The sequence below is a fragment of the Drosophila teissieri genome, chromosome 3R (assembly GCF_016746235.2).
Source record: "Drosophila teissieri strain GT53w chromosome 3R, Prin_Dtei_1.1, whole genome shotgun sequence".
Classification (NCBI taxonomy): Eukaryota; Metazoa; Arthropoda; class Insecta; order Diptera; family Drosophilidae; genus Drosophila; species Drosophila teissieri.
Window position 1 is genome coordinate 5,276,388 of NC_053032.1, and position 19,792 is coordinate 5,296,179.

General features: G+C 42.6%; 1 protein-coding gene across 2 annotated transcripts in view; it reads right to left on the bottom strand.

Moving 5' to 3' along the window:
- The window catches only part of LOC122620578, a 77,052-nt gene that overhangs the window by 35,542 nt on the left and 21,718 nt on the right, over positions 1-19,792 (bottom strand). For both annotated transcript variants that reach the window (XM_043798108.1, XM_043798107.1), the window contains exon 2: positions 5,323-5,455. In XM_043798108.1, coding sequence (XP_043654043.1) covers positions 5,323-5,455 — 133 coding nt within the window. The remainder of the gene's footprint in view (positions 1-5,322; positions 5,456-19,792) is intronic.

Here is a 19,792-nt window from a genome sequence, read left to right on the forward strand (position 1 = left end):
GATCGAATCGGCTATTGATATAGATCGAGAATATATATACTTCTGCCTGTTACATTCTTTTCAGTTAATATAATATAAGTTAACACAACCACCCAGCAGAAATTCATAAAACAGTAAATATAGTCGTAAGCCTAGCTCAATAGTCTTGGTTAGTTATAGAGCAAGCTTTAGAGATAAGAATATTGCGGCACTTGTTATTTTTAGTCGATCGAGCTTTAGAGATAAGAACTCTTTTGTACATGCTCCTGTGGATTTTTGGAGATCATCAGCGCCGGTCATCACCACGCAAACTTACTCGAAGTCAACTCAGCCAACGCATCCCACGTTGATATTACATAATTAATCGGCCACGCTAGACAGCGAGCCGAATAAATAAATATTGTTTCTAAAATTATTAAATAAGATCTCTTAGTTTATAGTATAGTATACCCCTTTAACTCCACGAGTAACGAGTATAAAGATATGTGTAGAAACTCATTTATTCATTTGAAAAAGACTTGAAACTATTCCTAAAACTCAAGTTCTTTAGCACTTGTGGTATTTTATTTTATGTTGGATCATCAATTTTAATTACTAGGCAATTGATGAAACCAAAGCCGATTTGGCAACTTGGCAATTGAAATCAGATATTTACTCTCCGGTCCATTAAATCGAATATAAATACTTAATTGTGGGAACTTAAACAAGAACAAATTGTTGAAATATACAACTATGTTAAGCTTACAGAATTTTCCAATTACTGTGAATTCCTTCCGTCCAATTACTGAAATCGAAGTCATTAAAACTTAATCACGACGATGGAGAGAAGTTTGGTAATCGGCCTCCCGCCTTGGAATGCGCAATCAGGAAGGATTGGACCACCATTTCCGAATGTGACCAAGTGGCGACCCTACAAAGAAAATCCCCACGTTGGCATTTCTCTGTCGGCGGTGGAAACCAGAGCTTAGTGTCGGCCAAATCGATTTGCATGCGCCACTTGCATTTCCGCTGCCACACACGCACACGACTACACACGCCCGCTCGCACACCCACACACACGTTCACCCACACGACCGCATATACATTTGAAACTTAATTACAGTTTTAAATATCCCATCTAACCTGAAATTCGCGCAAAGTGCGACTTCAGAGCCGCCTGCCGCTCGTAAAATGGCCCGAAAATGCACTCGACTTAATTGCCTTTGGACCACGACTTTTGCCTGTCCTGATGGGCACACTCAACAAAATTATTTAACGTGCTTTATTAAGATCAGAATTAGATACCCATACGTTTTTAGCAAAATATTCTACTTCATTCTAATTTATTAAATAATGTTGTATAAATAGAAACATAAAACGATAATCTCATTCCTAGAATCAGGCATGGAAAGTATACAATAAAATATAAATGTTAAGATAGAAGTTCGTCTACACAAGAGGTAGTCTAGTAGATAGTGAAGTCATTGGCGAGATTAAGGCTTTCGGTCCATAGGCTCTATAGGTCCTAAAAAATCCTCTGTTAGCTTCTAGTCTCAACAATAGTATAAGTTATCGTCCGATGATGATTATAAGTTTTAAAGGCCTACTGTAGATACCAGTACCTCAAAACAAACCGTTTAACACGAATTAAATTCACGTGTAGATGTATTCTACTTCAGGTCGTGATTCTGCCATCTTCAGTTTCTCTTCACTTACGCTACCGGTTGCCGTTGGCCTTTATTGCCAGCCATCTTGAATACCATTTTGTGGCTTATTACTTCTGCGGCAGACCGCTCCTCAAGCAGCCAGATACACCGCCCAATACACACACGACCTGGTCTTTTCGGAGTAAATGCACTTTCGATTGGCCCCTCCATCCGCATTTTCCCGCCGACTGTATTTCTGGGCGGTTGGAGGACGGCTGGTGGCGATTATAGCAGTTAGCGTGGCACTCAGATTATCCTCTTTTGACAGCCAGTCCTCCGCCGAGTTGGGCTCAGGATGGAGCAGACCAGGCGGAGCAGACCCATCCAATCCGCAGCGAATTTAATTATTCATGCCACGGAACCTACGGATACCTGGCACCCAGCAGCCGGGCGCCCAGGTGAGCTTTAAAAATCAATTAACCTTGATTGTAGCCCGGGCTTAAAGTCTGCTGTAGGTCGCTTACACTTGGCAAAGGGGTATATCTGTTCTACGCACTTGGTTTTAGCTAATCTATCTATAACAGAAGGAAGGAAAATATCAGGCGGAACTTAAATTCATTTCACAATAAATAAGGAACCCAATACAATAATGTGCCTTATATTAAAGAGATTGTAACAGGCGCAGGGCTTCACATGGTCTTCTTAATTTGTTATCTACTCTTAATTATTGACCACTTTAAGGGTTTTACGAACATAAAAAGAGCGAAATGAACTTTAAATTGAATATACTTATGTTTTCACCTGAGCTGCTCATCAAGTGCCAGAGCAGTAATTGAATTTAATTCAATTTTATATACTTTCATTGCTTCATTTCGCTTGATCCCAGCGGGAGTCCCAATCGCAAGGGACTCGGCGGATGCATCATCCTGTTTGTCTTTTGTATCGCTCCACCCATGCCCATTTTCACCTGCCTTTTGTTTATTATGTGGGCTTTGTGGGGGCGGTGGGCGTGGGCATGAACGTGGACGTGGACGTGGACGTGGACGAAGTGGCGGAGGGGGGGTGTGGAACGTCCTGCCAATGCCATTGACGGCCTGCAATATTGAACGTGACAGTTGGCCTGTCGACCCACAGACCTTCCCGTTCGCTCCTCGTTACAGGTGGCTGTCATGGCAAATGTTAATTTTAATAATGGAAGGGCAAGCAGCCGCCCCCGACCTCTGGCCCTTTATCGCTCACGATTCATAACAAATAAATGTATAAAAATCTTATGAAAATCGCATTTCAAGGGTCAAAGTCAGCAGAAACAAATCCCGGCCAGCTATCCGGGCCATAAAATGAACCCAAAACCCGAAATAGCCTTAACCCTTAAAAACTGTCTGCTGGTCGGCCAGTCAAACAACAAAGCAAAAGTTAACATTATAATTTTTAATATTTTTGCTTTTAGCCTCCTGGGCAGGACATTTTTTTGTTCGGGGGCTCAGCTTTTGCCTTTGTATCTGGGTGTAAAGCTGTCAAATGCAGAGCCCTGCTAGACAGCACTTTCCACAGGGTATTTGGTGTGTGGGAATGGATGCGGGTGTTGGTGTGTGCGAGCCTGTTTAGGTGAGGCTGCCAGCTGTGACGTGTCTTTGGAAATGTGGCAAAGCGTGGTCCACAAAAAGGATGCTCGACACTTGGGGAAAACGTTGGGATCAGCTGGATAATGAAATTTAAGGTCCTAGTTGGCTTTCAGTTCATCAATGAAAATCCTGCGTTAACTTGAATCCGACTTAGCTAATTTCTTTCCTGAGTTACTGAATCATATCAGTGAGTCATATTTTTGTTAGCATAGTACTGAGCTGACTTTTAAATAAAGGAAATAATTATATAAAATAACATGTTGCCTTAAATCTATGATGTAAGTATAAATATACAATCGAGGAATTTCTCTCGGTGTACTATCAGGAAAAACCTTGCCCTATTTACCCCGGCTCTATTTTCCCGCCCTTCACATGCTGCTTTCAATTTCGGCGCCTTTTCGGTTTTAGCCTTTGGTTTTGATTCTTTCCTTAGCCCCATTCAGCTTTCGCTCTGTGTGTCCTTCGATTTCACGCAGAGCTGGCAATTTTACGCCGCAGCCAAGTCCTTTCTGGAGTTTTTCCCTGGGAATCCTGTCCTTCGGCTGCGCAGATGTATATGTTGTTCTTGTTTTCGCCAGTTTTATTTATTTCTTTAAGTTTCATTCCAATTTCTAGTTTTCTTTTCGTTGTGTGTGTTTTTTCTCTATGTGCACCGGCTTGTCCTCCAAGGGAAAACGAGTTCGAATCACTTTCGGATATTTTTGGTTATAAAGCCGGAAATTTTGCGACATTATTGTTTTCCACATTTTTCTAGTTTTCCGTTGTTGTTTGTTGCTGTTTGTTCTTGTTGGTCAAAGCACTCACCTCCCTTGCTCATATTTTCCTCTTTGTCTGGTCTGAAATTTATTGCTTCCAATTGAGTGCACGAAGTGGCAGGAACAACAAAATCAACCAGGATCTGAGAGCTGGGCAACACTGTTCGTGAACAGTTCGCGCTCGCCCTTAAGATACGCGTGCGTTTGTATTCGTGCCCGCATCCGCATCCGAATCCATGTATCCATATCCATGTCGACGTTGGTGTCTTTGTCCCTATTCCCGAAAAGCCGCGTCCCCCGCTGGTAACATATTGAAAGGAAGCACATGTAAGCAAAATTGACAAGGCTAAAGGATATCGATGTCTGCTTATAATGTGCAACATATTAAACCTAAGCACACGTTCGCCAGCGAGCTCTATAAATAACAGCAGTAGGAGTTCGAGGACATCGCCGCGGGACGTGGGTGTAGATGGAAACCATGATAGGTTGGCGATAAGGATACGGATGGGTATGGATCTCCTCACGCCCTCGCCCCCAATCAATGTTGCCGCCAAAACAGTTTTCACTTTGGATACCATTATTTTGCTGCCCCGCTTTTCACCTCGGATGTCCTTTGCCTCGGGTCCTGCGGCTAATATATGAGCCCATGTCGCCCCGTTTGGCCTGCCTGGTATACCGTTGCTTTGTTTTGCTTTGACCCACTCTTGGAGCCATGTCCTAGCTCCAAGTTCCCGGACTAGGCTCATGCGGCAGCACACTCGAAGAAAATATATATTTTTGCTTCAAAAGGGGAAAAACATGTACGCTTAACTAAATATCTTCAATAATATTTTAGTTTGTTATAAACAATCTGTGATTAGAAGATTCGCATGCGGCTTGTTTAAAAACATCACCGATTGACTCTAATTATTTCAAAAATTTTCTAAACGAGCCCATTTAGTTTATTATCATGATACATCGCTTTGCGTTAAATCCTCCGTGCAGTGTAGTAGCCATCCGAGAGTTGTGTTCAGTTGTGTTAATATTGATGATGTTATTAAAATAATAAATTATTTGAAAATTATGAACTGCTGCCATTTCTCATGAAGCTGTCGGGTCGCGTAAGTAGAGGAAGTTGCCATCCGAGGGTCTGATAAATCAAAGGTAGTCGGAATACGGACCCCAGTTGGCCATCCCCGAAAAGGGCGGAACTTCTGTCAACCGCATAGACAGATATCCACATCCACATCCACATCCACATTCACCTACTTGGACTTGGAATCTCAAAGAGACTATAAAATTAGCAAGTGGCTGCTAACCTGAATTCAAATTGGACTGCCTTGAAGGGGGGTTCCTGCTTACCTGTAAAGTGGCTTTCCGGCGCTCTCACGGAACCAGAGCACCATGTACACCCGGTCGTCCTTCGCCTCCGGCTCGATGTCGCACGGCAAGGATGCGGTTCGTCCCAGAACGGCCTCCACGGACACTGTTGAAACTGAAAGGGGAGGGAAACACAATTATGAGTGCACTGCGCTAAAATAATCATATGTGGTCTAAAAGGGCACGTACTAAAGCCATCAAATACATAGAAGATACTTTAATTATTCGTATTATAGAAGGCATTCAGAATATAATGCGGGTATCTATGGATGGTGTCATTGGAAAAGGCGTAATTATTGCTGAATTATGGCTCTATTTTATTAAATATGCAAATGTTTATTTTTTATTTTAGAATATTTATAAAAGAGCTTAAGAATTTACCAGGGCAGTATATAGATTTCGAAGCGCCTAGACCAAATCTGTATGTGTATGAAACATAAAATGTTTCCTACATGTAACAAATAGTACTATTTCGACTGTTTATCAAATATTAATTTAAAACCTTATCATAATTATACAACAGCGTTGACCAGGCAACTTATATTACGGTGGCTTTTTTTTCTGACTTTAGCCCAAATGACTGCAAGTTTTGCTCACGATTCTGTTAGTAATCCTTGACTCATTTTCCCTTGGTGTATCATTACCGTTTCCACCCAATGCAATTGAATGAAACGACAGGTGGGTGGCTCTTTTGAAATGTCATGACAAAACTATTGCCAAAGTCATTAACACAATATGAAAATGTCCTTTTTGCTGTGGGCTCGAGCTGACTTACTGGGGTGTTGCCACAATTACTGCGACTTGACTCCTTCGTCGATTTCCTAGCAAATGTCAACAAAACGCTGCCTTTTAAGTGTCACGTCGAGACTGCCGTCCCACAACGCGGAGCACGCAAGACGGCAAGCGCACGACAACCTCAAGGCAGCAAACCAACCAACCACCCAACCCAATCCAACCATCGAGCCACCCGACGACCCAGTAACCGCCCAGATCCTTTTAACCACGCAGCTCCTTTCGACCGCAATAGCCGCTGACGTTCATCGTTGTACTCGCATAATCACAACCAAGTACGTGAGTGGGAATATTAATGCCAAACTGGAGCTAACGACAACGATGACGTCGACAATGGTGATGACGATGGCCGGTCTGCGATTTCATCCGATTTCTGGCGGCCTCATCTTTTGCATTTAAACTGCCAATTGATGCCACTGAAAATAGATAAATGCTAAGGGCATCGTCGTCGCTTGCGGATGCCGAGGACCTGCTACCAATCCAATCTAGTCCGCCGATTTCCCCATTCCGGCCAATCAATCCGGCGAAATGACAATGGATTAAAGCCAGCCGGCTGCTATCAAGTTAAAGTCCCTAATTGTCCTTTGGCGTGAGAAGGATCGCAGGGTGGCGGGTGAAAGTCAGCGGGTCTCGGATATTTAGTTAGTTCCGAATCCACAAGTCGTAAATTAATACGAGAAACATGTACTGTAAACGCATGGCCATTAATCAGCGGGCTGAATAAAACATTAATAGCCATCACAGAGTAGCCAATAAGTTCCATAAATTGATTAAGAAAGGATTGCGCTGTGACGTAGATTAAACTAAAGTGACAGTAGGAAAACATATCCACTATATATATCTTGCCTGGTATCCCTAAATTTCCCAAAAATTCGAGCACTTGATATGCTCGTGTGTGCCCAAGAAGATGGTTAAGAAATTGTAATATCCTTCGAATTCCCCACGCAAATCAGACAAACGGAGATATTTGCCAGCGATTGACGACCGACATACTCATCGAATCGATTTTTTTGCGGAAAATTGAAAATCCAATTGCTCACCTGTCCAGCTGTCAGAACCCAGAAACTGGAGCACATCCATCATGGACCTATTTTACAGCCCGGTGCTCATTAATACCCAAAAGGGAGCCCCACAATCGTGTTACGCGTAATTTAATTTCGGCAGCCGCCAAACGAGTGAAAGGAATAAAAATGTGGCGCCGGAGGAGCGTAGGGGAGCAAGTGCTCTGCTTGCAGACGATGCCAAAAATTGTTGACATTTATTTAATATGCGCACGTTTTATAGAAAAGCAATTCCCAGTCGGATAATTTATGGCACACTACAGAAATTTGCACATGAAAACGCCGACCCAGCGCCACCCACCGAAACACACTCGCCCACGCAGGAAAACCGAATGACAAACGGACAAGCAGACAAGCAGACAGACACTCATACAGACATACACGTGTACATCGGGTATGAGTGTTGGTGGGCAGCTACGGCTGCAGCTGTATTGGTGAGTAGGCTGTCGCCGAACATGCTAGCAATTTTCGTGCGTTTGTAATTCCCATGTAAGATGTCAAATGCTCGACGAGCAAACACAGTTAGACCCTCTATATCAGACGGGGGAGGTCCGTATACTGAGCGAAAGTTTAATCAAAAAGGGCAAGTACACAAGCTCGCGAAAATACATCCCAACCCAAAGGCTCCTTGAGTACCAACTGAAGGTTGAAGCTTTGAACTGAACTTTGAAGCCAGATTCAAGTTGAGTTATTATTGTAGTAATTGGTTGGTTTATAAAAACTATCATTTACATTGCTTTACTAAGTTTCACAGATATATGCAAATTGGTAGTAAGTTAATTGACACATATCAAATCAGAAATTTTTTATTTAATACGATTTCCCTCGCAGCATAGCATTATTCTCAGTGTGCTGGTCCTGTTCTGTCACTGTCCCAGTCCCAGTCCCAGTCCCAAAGGCGGGCAGGCTGTTGCAGTAAATTGACATAATTTGTGATATGCGCCTCCGTCGCCGCCTCCTCCATGGCGTCAGTCCTTCTGCTTCGCGTGCTCCTCCGCCTGCTTCTGCTGCTTCTGCTGCTTTTGCTGCTCCTCCGGATCCTTTTCCTGCTCCATCATCATGCCGCTCGTCAGCGTCAGCGGCGCGCAAGCGTAAGTGTGCAATGAGTGATTTGCCTGTGGCTCCCACTGGGGAATCGCGGATGGGATGGCTGGGTCTCCAATCCTACCCATCCGCAGACCACGAATCAGGCAGCCAAAACCAACTGCCTGGGTTTTGGACAAAGTGGCGCGTGCTGCGGCTTAGGTGGCAAGCTGTTTCTGAGGTCACCGAATTGGGCTGCCACAAGCGGCAACGGTTAAGTTCAGTTCAGTTCAGTTCGCTTCGGATAGACAAATGCCACTCTAACCAGTCGCGTGTGTGCCGTCTGGTAAATATGTGCCTGAGTTCGTACCAGCGATGAAATAGGTCGATTTGCGATTAGTAGTGCAAATCGAAGGCGAACATATTTTTAGCAAATTGATTGTCTGAACACTGTGAACAACAAAATCCTTTCGTGTTCTTTAAGGTTGAGTATCTGCTGTCTCTTGTTTGGCTAGGTTTGTCCAATTATTTTATTTTGATTAAGCACTGGACCCTAAGACATATTTATGTCATTGTGGTTACCTCATTATGGTTAGTTTCAATTGAAATGGCAAAATTGTTAATAGTTGAAATGCAGTTTGTGCAAGTTATTTTGTTTCCAAACCAACAGTCTATAGGTATACATTTATAAGCTATGATGAAGTCCATGAACTGCTATGCAAACAGGCTTCTCGCATTGAGTGGTACTACGAAATATTTGCAATGCAGCAATCGATTGTCTAATAGTCTGGCACAGACTACATTGCGAGGTAGTGGGTATTAGGAACTAATCATTTACTATTCTTCGTAAATGATTTAAGACTGGTGCCTCAATAGCTAGTTTCAGTTCTGCCGTTCGAATCTCCAATACTGAGTGATATTCTAGCATGAACCTTTACCTACATAAGCGCCATTTTGCACACAGGCAGAGGGGAAGCACCAAAGCAAACATCAGAGCAAGGGAATGGGAATTTCCTGGGGATTTCCGCTGGATACTATATGGTTCGGTAACGTCTTTCCTGCGCCACCCAGTGTCATTTCACTTTTTGTGCTGGCTAGAGTAGAAAACAAACACAAATTTTATTTTGCGGCACGCCGCATTTCCCTGTCGTCCTTTTTTCATGATTTCCAGTACTTTTTGTTATGAAAATTGCCAACAGCTAGGCAACACATACTTAGCACGCACCAAGGCAAACACTGCCATACAGTTGCAGAGAGTGGATAGATAGCACATACTGACTGCGGCACGTCGTTCGGCGCACTTGGGTTATGCACATAGTATTTATATTTATATAGAAAAGTCGCCGTTCCCAACACGCCCCGTTCGCCCTATATAAACGAAAGAAGCTGTGAAACTTATGCAAATTGCATTTCAGTGTCTGCGCAAAAGCTCGACACAAAACACAGCGTGGCGAGAGGAGTACAAGAGCTCAAGCAGCGCGAGAAGGCAGCAGTATCAGCGCCTAAAAGTATGCAATGCTAACGCGCCTTGCTCCAAAAAGTTGTAGAAAATGCGCATAATGAAATCCTTGGCTACGGCAGCTTCTTGGGTGCACTTCAAAAAATAATTGGCCCAACAGGACTAAGTCAAACGTGTACGATAAAGGTAAAGAATGGGCAAGTCTTTAAAAATAGTATATACAGAAACTAAATATATAATAATTTGAAGATTTATTGATGAATCTGGCTGAACATACATGCATGTACCTTCGCTTCTTTTTGCATGTGTGTGTTTTAAAGCCTATATAGTTATTTTTAATTATACTTAAACTGCATTACTTTCAGTGTAAGACCACGGCAGCTTCTTGGCTTTACTTGACTTGGGCTGCTTGCCTTTTTCCACGTTCCACTTTCGCGGTAACTCTTTTGCTGCGCTTTGGCTTATTCATCTTTCTCTTCTTATTTGCGCTGTCGGTCTGTTTGTGTATGTGTGCGAGGGTGTGTGTGCTTGGTGTTGTTGCTTAAGAGAGCGCCAAAGTTTTTCTTCTCATTTCACGCTACAACCGCAGGGATGCCAGCGACAACGGGTCCTGAGCATGGTAATTTCTGCAGGTCTTGGAAGGCCGCTTGTGTGTGGGTGTGTATGTGAGCACTTAACTGTAGACACTTGTAAAAATATCGTGCGACTGTAAAGGCAGCCACTGTTGTCGACCCTGGTCGAAAGCTGTAGTTGGGGCGAGTTGGAGCCAAACAGGTCACGTGTGGCATAAACGTGCCATTGCGTCGGTCGTTGCTGTTGCATTTATATTGTTATCTTGGGTGTAGAAAAATTCTTTAAATAAATACGTATGCACATACGAACGTGAGTGTGTTAGCGTCTTTCAAGGCGTGCACGGAAACAAATTAGATCTTACTTAACTCAAGCAATCTAAGAATGAAATTGATACCTTCAAGTTTTGAAAGCAATGAGATTTAAGCTGACGAGCTGTTCATACAACTAATGGTTTTATCAAAAATCCAGTAAGGCTGCCCCTCTAAATTGAAGATTACAAGTCTCAAAGTCTTTCTAGGCTGTAAATGATACTACATTAATAAAGTGCTGCATAACAATCTCAGTCAGAAATTTACATAGAGCAATTCCCATAAGAAGGCTAAAAAGAAGACGAATGTTAGGATTGTAATAACTAGATATAAGTATTATAAGGTAAACGTAATTATAGACTGGGAAAAATTCCAACGTTAGACTACCATTAATTTATAGGGAAATATGTACTCTGATTCCTAATGTTAGTTTATAAAAATTAAAAAAAAATTAAGTCTTTCTGCACGAGTGTGTGCAATTGAGATGAAAGTTAATGGCCAGCGTAGCATACTTTCGAGCGCCCAAATCGTAAGCTGACAAAACGGCAGACAATGCCAACGCACATCGCTGCGTCTGTGGGTGTGTGCCTGTCTCACATGAGGATGTGCGTGAGTGTGCGGGAAGTGAATGCCACTAAAAACAACAGCCCAGTGGCATTGTTGTTGCCCCTGCCGTAGTGCCTAAGTGGCACAAGGTAAAGTCGCTTTGCTGCAGCCTCATCCTCTGTTTTCCCACTCGGTTTTCATTCTCAGCCTCGGGTTCTCACGTTCTCAGGTGCCCCGCCCTCGTTTTGTTTGTGGCGCGTATGCCACGCTGTGTGTTCAGCTGTTTCTGTGTCTTTGCACTATTTGCACTAATTTAGTTGAAAAACAAAATCTTTTGTTAAATTTTCGCCTTTCAGAGTCGTAAGCAATGGAAATAGAAGAGATGGGGAGTTTGGTTACCACACCAAGGAAAAAATATCTGAAGGGCCTTTTTTTCATATTTCCCTTCTAAGTAATAACGACTTTTTAATTTATACCAAGTCAAAAACAAAGATAAATTAAAGAGTGAAATATCCATTCGTAACGCAAGCACTCATTCACAATTCTAGTTATCTTTCTCAGTGCACCATCTTAAAATTCCCAGCCAAGGACTGCATTTCTGATGCAGCTGGTTGGAAAGTGTTAGCCCATTTTCTGTTTACAGCTTACGGCACACCTCACACTTTCCCTCGCGTAATTAGCAAAGTAATTTTTCTGCGCTTAAATTTTGCATAGCCTGCAATTAGAGGCGCTTCATTCGCTAGGATCCTTCCCAGAGGGAGCGGGCATTTAGCATGTCAATTGACGGGCCGAGTCAACAAACACAAACTCAATTCCGACATGATAAATAAATAGCCAGGGCCAAGAGCAGTCGTGACAGTCATGATAGCAGTCACAAAAGTGGAACAATGGCAAATACTTTTGCTTCTTTGTTGGCCCCGTAAAACAACGAAAGAAATAACAAACTGACAGGCAGACACGCCGCTGCCAGTCTACTTGTACATTATTGTTGACCTTCGGCCTTGTCGCAGATGCGTGGGCGTTCGGCTATTGATTTCCCACTCATGGCATAGCCCCCAATCGATATTTAAATATGTGTGTGGCCTGGGGGCTTAAAGTCAAGCGAGCTCGTCGCTTTAAGCTCTGGAATCTCTGAGAACGTGGTCAAAGGGCAGGGGCAAGGGCACCAAGTTGCAAAAGTGCCGAGGCATGTGAGTCAACTGGCAGGACTCCAGATCCTGACCGCACAAGCAAGGACCTCCGGTGCGCAGCCTTGTGTAGTTTGATGCCCGGGATGTCAGGGATTACATCAATTACAGAGCCGGCTTTTCTTCAAACCGAACTGACCGTAAAAGTAAGAATAACTAGTTGGGCAACAGGATCTTTCGGGCGCCTTACGCCCCACTTTTCCCACTGTCACGCCCCCCAGAACTACCTTACGCCTCCATTTTCGTTTTTCCACAAAAGTCGTCGTCGTTCCACTCGTTCGCACTCTGTACATTTGACCCGAAGTGCATTGGTCATCACGTGTGGCCATGTGTCTGCATTTGAGTGCACTTTGGTCAGCAATTATTTTACGTCGAGGTCGCATTAGAGGTGTGCGCCCTCGCTGCCAACAAAGTTGCCTTGGCCAGGACGAAAGCCTGGGCGAGGGTCGACTGATTGCAACGCGAAAAATGGACGTCACTTAACGAAAAGACATTTCAAATTATTTGAAAAATCTTATGAACATCCGCTAACTGGTCCTAATTTCTATTACTCAATGAATAGTTTCTTTTTAAAAGACTCCCTCCATCATAAGAATAAGAAAGTGTTTTTGTGAATATACAGAACATAAAGTTATAATTGACATTAAGCTGTTTTTAAAATGTAATGTAGCTAAAGAACTATTTATAATTCTTGAATCCACCCTTTCATCGCCTGTGGCTCGAAAAAAACGACTCTTTGGACTCTAGAACTAGTCGAGGCATAAAGTAGAAGCGAGCTTGCCCAGATCTGCCATCCCACCTAATGGTGGTCTCGTACACAAGGGATCGAAGAGCAAGGAGTCAGGATAGTAAGGATGTTCGGAATGGAATGGGAATAGAGGAGGACAGACAAGGTAGTTGGCAGCCCGCAGGAGTTGTTTGCCGCTGGCAATGGCAATGGCAATGGCACTGGCGGTGATCCAGGACCTGGTCCTGGAACTGGGAAACTATGGCACTCTGGCACACTGGCACTGGCTGGTAGCACATTGAAGTGCTGTTCGACGCCAGCATTTTGCAGCTGCATTGTCATGTCAACCGATAAATTCACACATACGTGCCCGCATACCAGCAAACAATTGGCACCTTTGGCCATCCTTTTTTCGACTGGTCCACGTCGCAATTGGAGCAGCTGCTCGGTGCTCCAAGACCCGAAAATCCAGAGTCGGAGCAAAGTGTGTGCACTGAACTGTTAGTTATGTTTGCTGGCAGGCAGTCGGCAGTCGGCTCATGGGTCGCATACGTAACGTTTCCGCTGCTTGACTACTGAGCGGAATGTCTATCAACTCACTACGGTCCTCGTTTTTTCTGGCCAAGAGCGCTTTGTGTGCGTGAAATCGCGCCAGCGATGATAATGGCGGCAATTGACAGTTCTGGCCAAACTGTGTGCACCGCATAATTTAGTGGCTTCATAAAAACTGAGGCGAAAAAAAAATGTAACACAAAAAGAACATGCGGGATATTCCTAAAAGAACGCTTTTTCAGCTAAACTATAATGTATGCAGAAAAACAATTCTATAGGAGGAGCAATGGCAAAAAGTTTTCTATATGCTCTACAGACTTTTACACTTTAGATTTAGCAGGAAGCAATTACCATATTATATTATGTATTACCTTCAGTGTCAATTTACCAAAATAGTTCTTTTTCTTAATTATACATATTTACTGACGCTAATGCTTTATTAGAAGATTGTTTTTAACCGCAATAAATTCTTAATAAATCATAACAAATGTTGTAATTAGCTTTGTCGAATGCACCTTATCCATTTTCCATTGGCGTTTTATTTTCTTTAGTATTTTATACACCGAAGGTGCACTATCAGTGCGCCATAAATATTAAATCCATGTATTGCTGTTGTAGCAATCAAGTAATACTTTTTAAAACTTTTAACAATTGATGACTTGACTTCTGAGATCAACACTTGTAAATTCACTATACAATGTGTTTGTGACACATTTTTTGCCGTGTCTGCCGTTGCAGCCAAATAATTCAATCAATACTACTTTAACTTCATTTGCTAAAACCGCGATTGAATCATATGAGTGGCCTATTTTTGTTTGCATGAAAAAAGGATTCCGAAATGTTGGATGCAGAAATGCGTTCATGCGAGGTTTCACTGTAGTCTTTCATTCGGTAAAAAATCTCGCTGATTCGCTGCACTAATTGAAGCCATGCGAATGGGCATTATACTGGCATTATTCCATTTATGGAGGGATTTCAGCTGTTGTTAATCAGTTTTAATTACTCCGCCCCCATTTGTATGTGTGCGTGCGGCTGTGGGCGTGTTATAGATTACAATGTGTGCAATTTACAGAGCCGCATGCACTGTGGCCATATAAAAAGCCGCAGCATACTTATGCCAGAGCTTCAGAAGTTTTTGCCAGAATGCCTATGGCAAACATTTTGGCAAAGATTTTCGCCCAGCTCTGCGATTTGCCGACAGTTAGGCAAGGCAAAAGTTTTCCGCCTCCTCGGGGTCCTGTTCCCCGTGCATGTGTGCGTGCTTGAGTGTGTGTGCGATGGCGTGTGTGCTGCAGTGGAATTTGCAATTATTGCCGCTTAGCACAAAAATTCCATGCATGCCTGCGTGCCCACATTGAAAGTAGCAAGTCGGCGAAATTATTGTCAAGAGTTGCCGCCCACGCCGTGAATGACAAAAATGAATTTTAATAAAGTTGAGCAAATATTTGCATATTTGCGGGATGTCAGAAACTTTCATTGACTAATTTACGCCAGGCAATAAACCAATTGGATTTCGCTGTTGGCGTTTCGATTTGCATGTGATGCGGGTGACGCTAATTAGCTTTCGGCTCCAAAGCTAAAGAAATAAGCTAAATATTATGTCTAAACTAAATATTATGGTCAAATATTTGCCGGGCGCCCAGGTCCCGTCTCATCCGCAATCCCTCTTCAAGCCGGCTTTTGGAAAATCAATTTCTCGCCAACGGACACGTAGTCGGGCGTAATATCTTTAAACTGTTTCAAAACGCGGCGCGAAAAATTTCATTACCTTTCCTTCCGGGGGTTACATACCCGAATGGTTTTGGAATGGCCAACCTTTTTGGCTGTTGTTTCCGCCGCGCTCAAAGTAAATATTTGACAAGACCCAGCAGAAACAACAAGAGCGTCGTCTGCAATGTCCTTGCCTTGCCGAGGCACTTAAAACCTAATTAAATTTGCATTACAATTTTTTCAATTTTTATTTTGCTTGCCCGCTCGCTGCTGCTCGTTTTTGTTGCCTTTAATTTTGTTTTTGAAAACAGCCACGAGCCATAGCTCAGGCACCGCGGAGACAAAGTCTGCGAAACTGGGCTGGCTGGTTGACAAACAGGATATTCCGGACCAGAACCCTCCCAGCTGGTCAGAGAAACAGCTTCAAAGCCGGCCCAGATTTTTGAATTAAAAAATTTTTTATAATAATTTACGCTTTGATCCCACTGCCACTGCCGTCGCGGAGGAAGTCGTGTTGCTCAAGGTGTACAATAAAGGATATATATGTTATGAGCGTCATTATTATCCTTTTTGCCTGTAGTAATAGTCGAGAAGAGGCGAATGAAAGACATCAATATTTTATGGTAAATGAAACACTTAGTTTGATGTATGATATGCAGCTTACTTTTAAACACAAAGCACGGAAAGGTCTAGAATTTCGTTAAATAATTTGTATTATAGAATTTCAAATAATTATTGAACGAATTTTAGTAAACAAACTGTGTATCTTTAAATTTCAGACATCGTAAGTATTAGGTTTCTTTAATCCGTTGTTTTTTGATATCTTCTTAATTAAAGCAAATAATCACGATTTCTATGGACTGAAACTTTTCAGACAGCATAACGACCCTCTCGACGAGGTTAGTTTACCTATGACAAGTGCCCGTTGAATGTTCGACACCTCCGAGTACTAAAGGCCAGGAAAAATAGGAATTTTAGTCCACAATTGGTGGCATCCCTTAGAAAAATGTCGTTACCACTGGAAATCTTAAGTTGAATGGGCCAGGGAATGCATTTTTTCCGGATGTTGCAAAAATATCAAGCAATAAGTGCAAAAAAAATGGTAAAAAGAAGTCCAAAAGCAGACAGCACAAATATGTATGTGCACAGACGGCATGGTTGCATTTTTCACTCGCAGTTGCAAAGAAACATTTAAACTCAACTTTTCTGTTTTGTCTAGCTTTTTTCGATTTTCCACGTGTACTTTTTGTTGCCTTTCAGCTTTTTTCGCCCCGCCAAAAGACTTTATTCACATGCAGCGAGTGTATTCAATGTCCAACTGCAGCTGAAGCAGATGTTTTGCCCAAACTGAGTATTTATGAAGGATCTGTCACCGCCTGGTTGGACTTGAATACCACACTAAGTCGGGTATTGAGCCTCTAGAGCGGGCTCGTAAACACGTAGAATATTGGCCATTAAGTGGAGTCAGAAGGGAAGAGAATCAAGGGGTGATGGGCCATAGATCAGACCCTTTCTGAGGCAACCCAGGAAATAATTTAAAAGACATTAAAATTTATTTGGGACCTCGTTAAAATGCCCGCGGTACCGCGGTACCGCTGTACAAGAACACACAATGGGCAATAAAAGCTGCTCGCGTCACTCAGAAAAGGTCGTCCTAACAGTAGATTATTTAAATGGCACCGGCCAAACAGGTGCTTACACTCTTAAAGCCTCTCTCAGTCACACCGGCAGATATGCAATGTCGAGGCAGAGGCTGGCTGTCGGTGAGATCCAGAGTCGGACAACTGCAATAAAGCAAAAACTTAAAGATTTATTTCTCCTCTGAAGTAGCTGCGCCAGCTGCAACTGCACACCCACAGCCAGATACATATCCAAAGATACAGATACAGCGCAGTCCATATGTTGCGTGCAAGTCACAGACCGTCGGCATGGAATGATTTTGGGTTCGGGTTGGGTCCTCAACTATCTGCTCCTCTGTCCCTTTGTCTGCCACCGCCGGCTACTAAAGACGTTGCCAACAGGAAGTTTGCAAACCAAAAACGGAAGCACAAAGATTTATTATAAAAATGCTCATAGCTCAGGCAGGCAAGCGGCAGCATATTACGTTAAAAATGCCCAGCACACACATAGACTCGAAAAGTTTTACGTGCACACAGCCACACATAACATAATAGGAACACTGAGAAAATTTATTTTTCCATGTATATATCAGAATTTTGCATCAGTTAAATTTTATTTTTTTTAGTTCATTTTGGTGTACTAGTTTCAGATTATTTATTTATTATGTAATTATCGTTTAATTACAATGATAGTATTATTTGGTATTATCGAGTTATTTATTTACTTATTCTAAATTGTAGCTTATACATTAACGACTTGTATATTAAATAATACTATTCTCTTATATGTATTTAAATGTCTTGGTTACATTACATAGCTACATCTGCGAATCTCGAACTAAAATGTTGCGACCTTTTTTGGTGTTCTATTAACAACTTTGGGACAACTCTTCCTAGTTTTATAGCTGCTTATATTTTATATTTCCCTTTAATAGGAAATACGTGATGGGTCTTCGTATCACTCTTTAACTTAACGACTTTTTTTCTCAGTGCTTGCATAAACCCTATAAGTATTTAGTGGACTGGTCAGAAGTTGGCAGCAAATTGTGGGGCCGAACACCAAGGCGAGCAGCTCTTAATTGCACATTTATTTAGGATCGCCATGCAGTCAGGGGAAAAGACTAGGGATTCAGGCCAGGACCTGGCCACCAAACTCGTCGGCTAGTCCGCTGCTTAGTAGTTTATCATTCGCTGTACTTAAATTACTCCACCCCGGCACACAGGCACCGCCCACATGTGAGCAGGATGAAAAACTTTGTTCTCGATTCTCGATGGGTGCTCCGTGGGTTTTCCCCTGCTTTTTCTTTTTCCTTTTTGCAGGAAGCAGAAGCCTGCAAAAGTTTTCGCCCCTTGACGCAGAACGGAAATCTGTATATTAAATGACTAATTATAGACATTTTATTACCTTGAGCAAGATAAATGGCCAACATGTGAGGAGGGCCAAGTGAACTGTTGTATTTGCCTTAAGTTCAGTTCGGACCTGGACGCTCATAAAAGCGAGTAAAGTATCTTTTTGAAGCCAACATATTTTGCCATTGAAAGATGTTTAAAAAGTTGTTTGAGCACCAACTATTTTATATAAATTGCTCGTAGTTGCAGAAGCACCGTGCGCGTCCTTGACAATTAATAATATGTTAAATTCTTCAATTTTATTTAAAAAATACAATTAATCAGTCTTATATGAAATGGAATTCAGTTCAAAGATTTACTGCATATTACTGCCCTGCTACAGCTTTTGTAAGTGGCAGTATCAGTAACAGCTTGTCATTTGGCAGTTGCCAGAACATTTTCAATTAAAATACAGCCTAACCTTGAGAAAAAGCGGAAGAGGAGAAGACAGTGGCATGAAAGGAAAATGGGAAAATCCGGAAAATTAAAATGACAAAAGCGAGGCGTTTACTTTAAAATGCATTCACACTGGGGCTGTACTGGCAATTTCCACGTTACGATTCGTTTCATTTCAGTTAGTGTTTCCCAGCCGCCGTTGTGTGTTCAGTGTGCCCCCTATTCTATTTTCATTTTCCCGCCCGATTTTCCACCTCTCATTTCCCCAGACCCCCTAGCTGGGTGCATGAACATTTTTCGCAAATGCAACAAATGAATTTTTTCCTTGTTGCTGTCGCTGGCGTCGCCGTTGCATTTAGTGGCATCATGAGATGCTATTGCAATTTCCCTGCTTGTCGCACATACTAATTCGCACACAGTCCGGATAGACAGTCGCCCTTCAGCCACATATAACAAACATACATATAATATATATACGCACACTCGCGTCTGAGAATCTGGTAAGGGAAGTACACAGTAAGTTCAATAAATGTAAGCGAACCCTCAAGGTCATTCTTAAGGTTCTGATTACGAGTAAAGTAATCGACATTTTCTTATAGTACAAACAAGTGGAGATTCTCATTTTTTCTTCCCGCTGAGCTATTGAGTGTCTAATACTAAGCCCGAACTACTGTTTTGGACGCAGCTGTTCGCAGCATGTTCTTTGGGGCACAACAGAAAACATCACCACAAACACAAACCAGCGCTTAACCAATGTGAGTGCGCTCAAATGCTTTGCATAAACGGAAAGTAATAATTTAACGAAAAATTTCCTTTTGCTGATGCTGCTTCTGGGGTTCAGCTTCTCTTCCTTTCGCTTCAATGGATCCCCTTCACGGATGTGTGGGTGGTGGTCGGTGGGCGTTGGGTGGAAATGCCTTTACCGCTATTGCGCAAATTGAACTTTTAACTGTGCACGAGCTTCCCGGGCATCCGGTGTCAGCTGTGTGCGTTGCCAACTGCTTTTGCTGCTTTTTCTGTTTTTGCTGCTGCTGATGTTGCCTATGTTGCTTATGTTGCTGCTGCTACTGGGCTGCTGCCACTTCTGGCACTGCTGCTGCCACAGGAAAC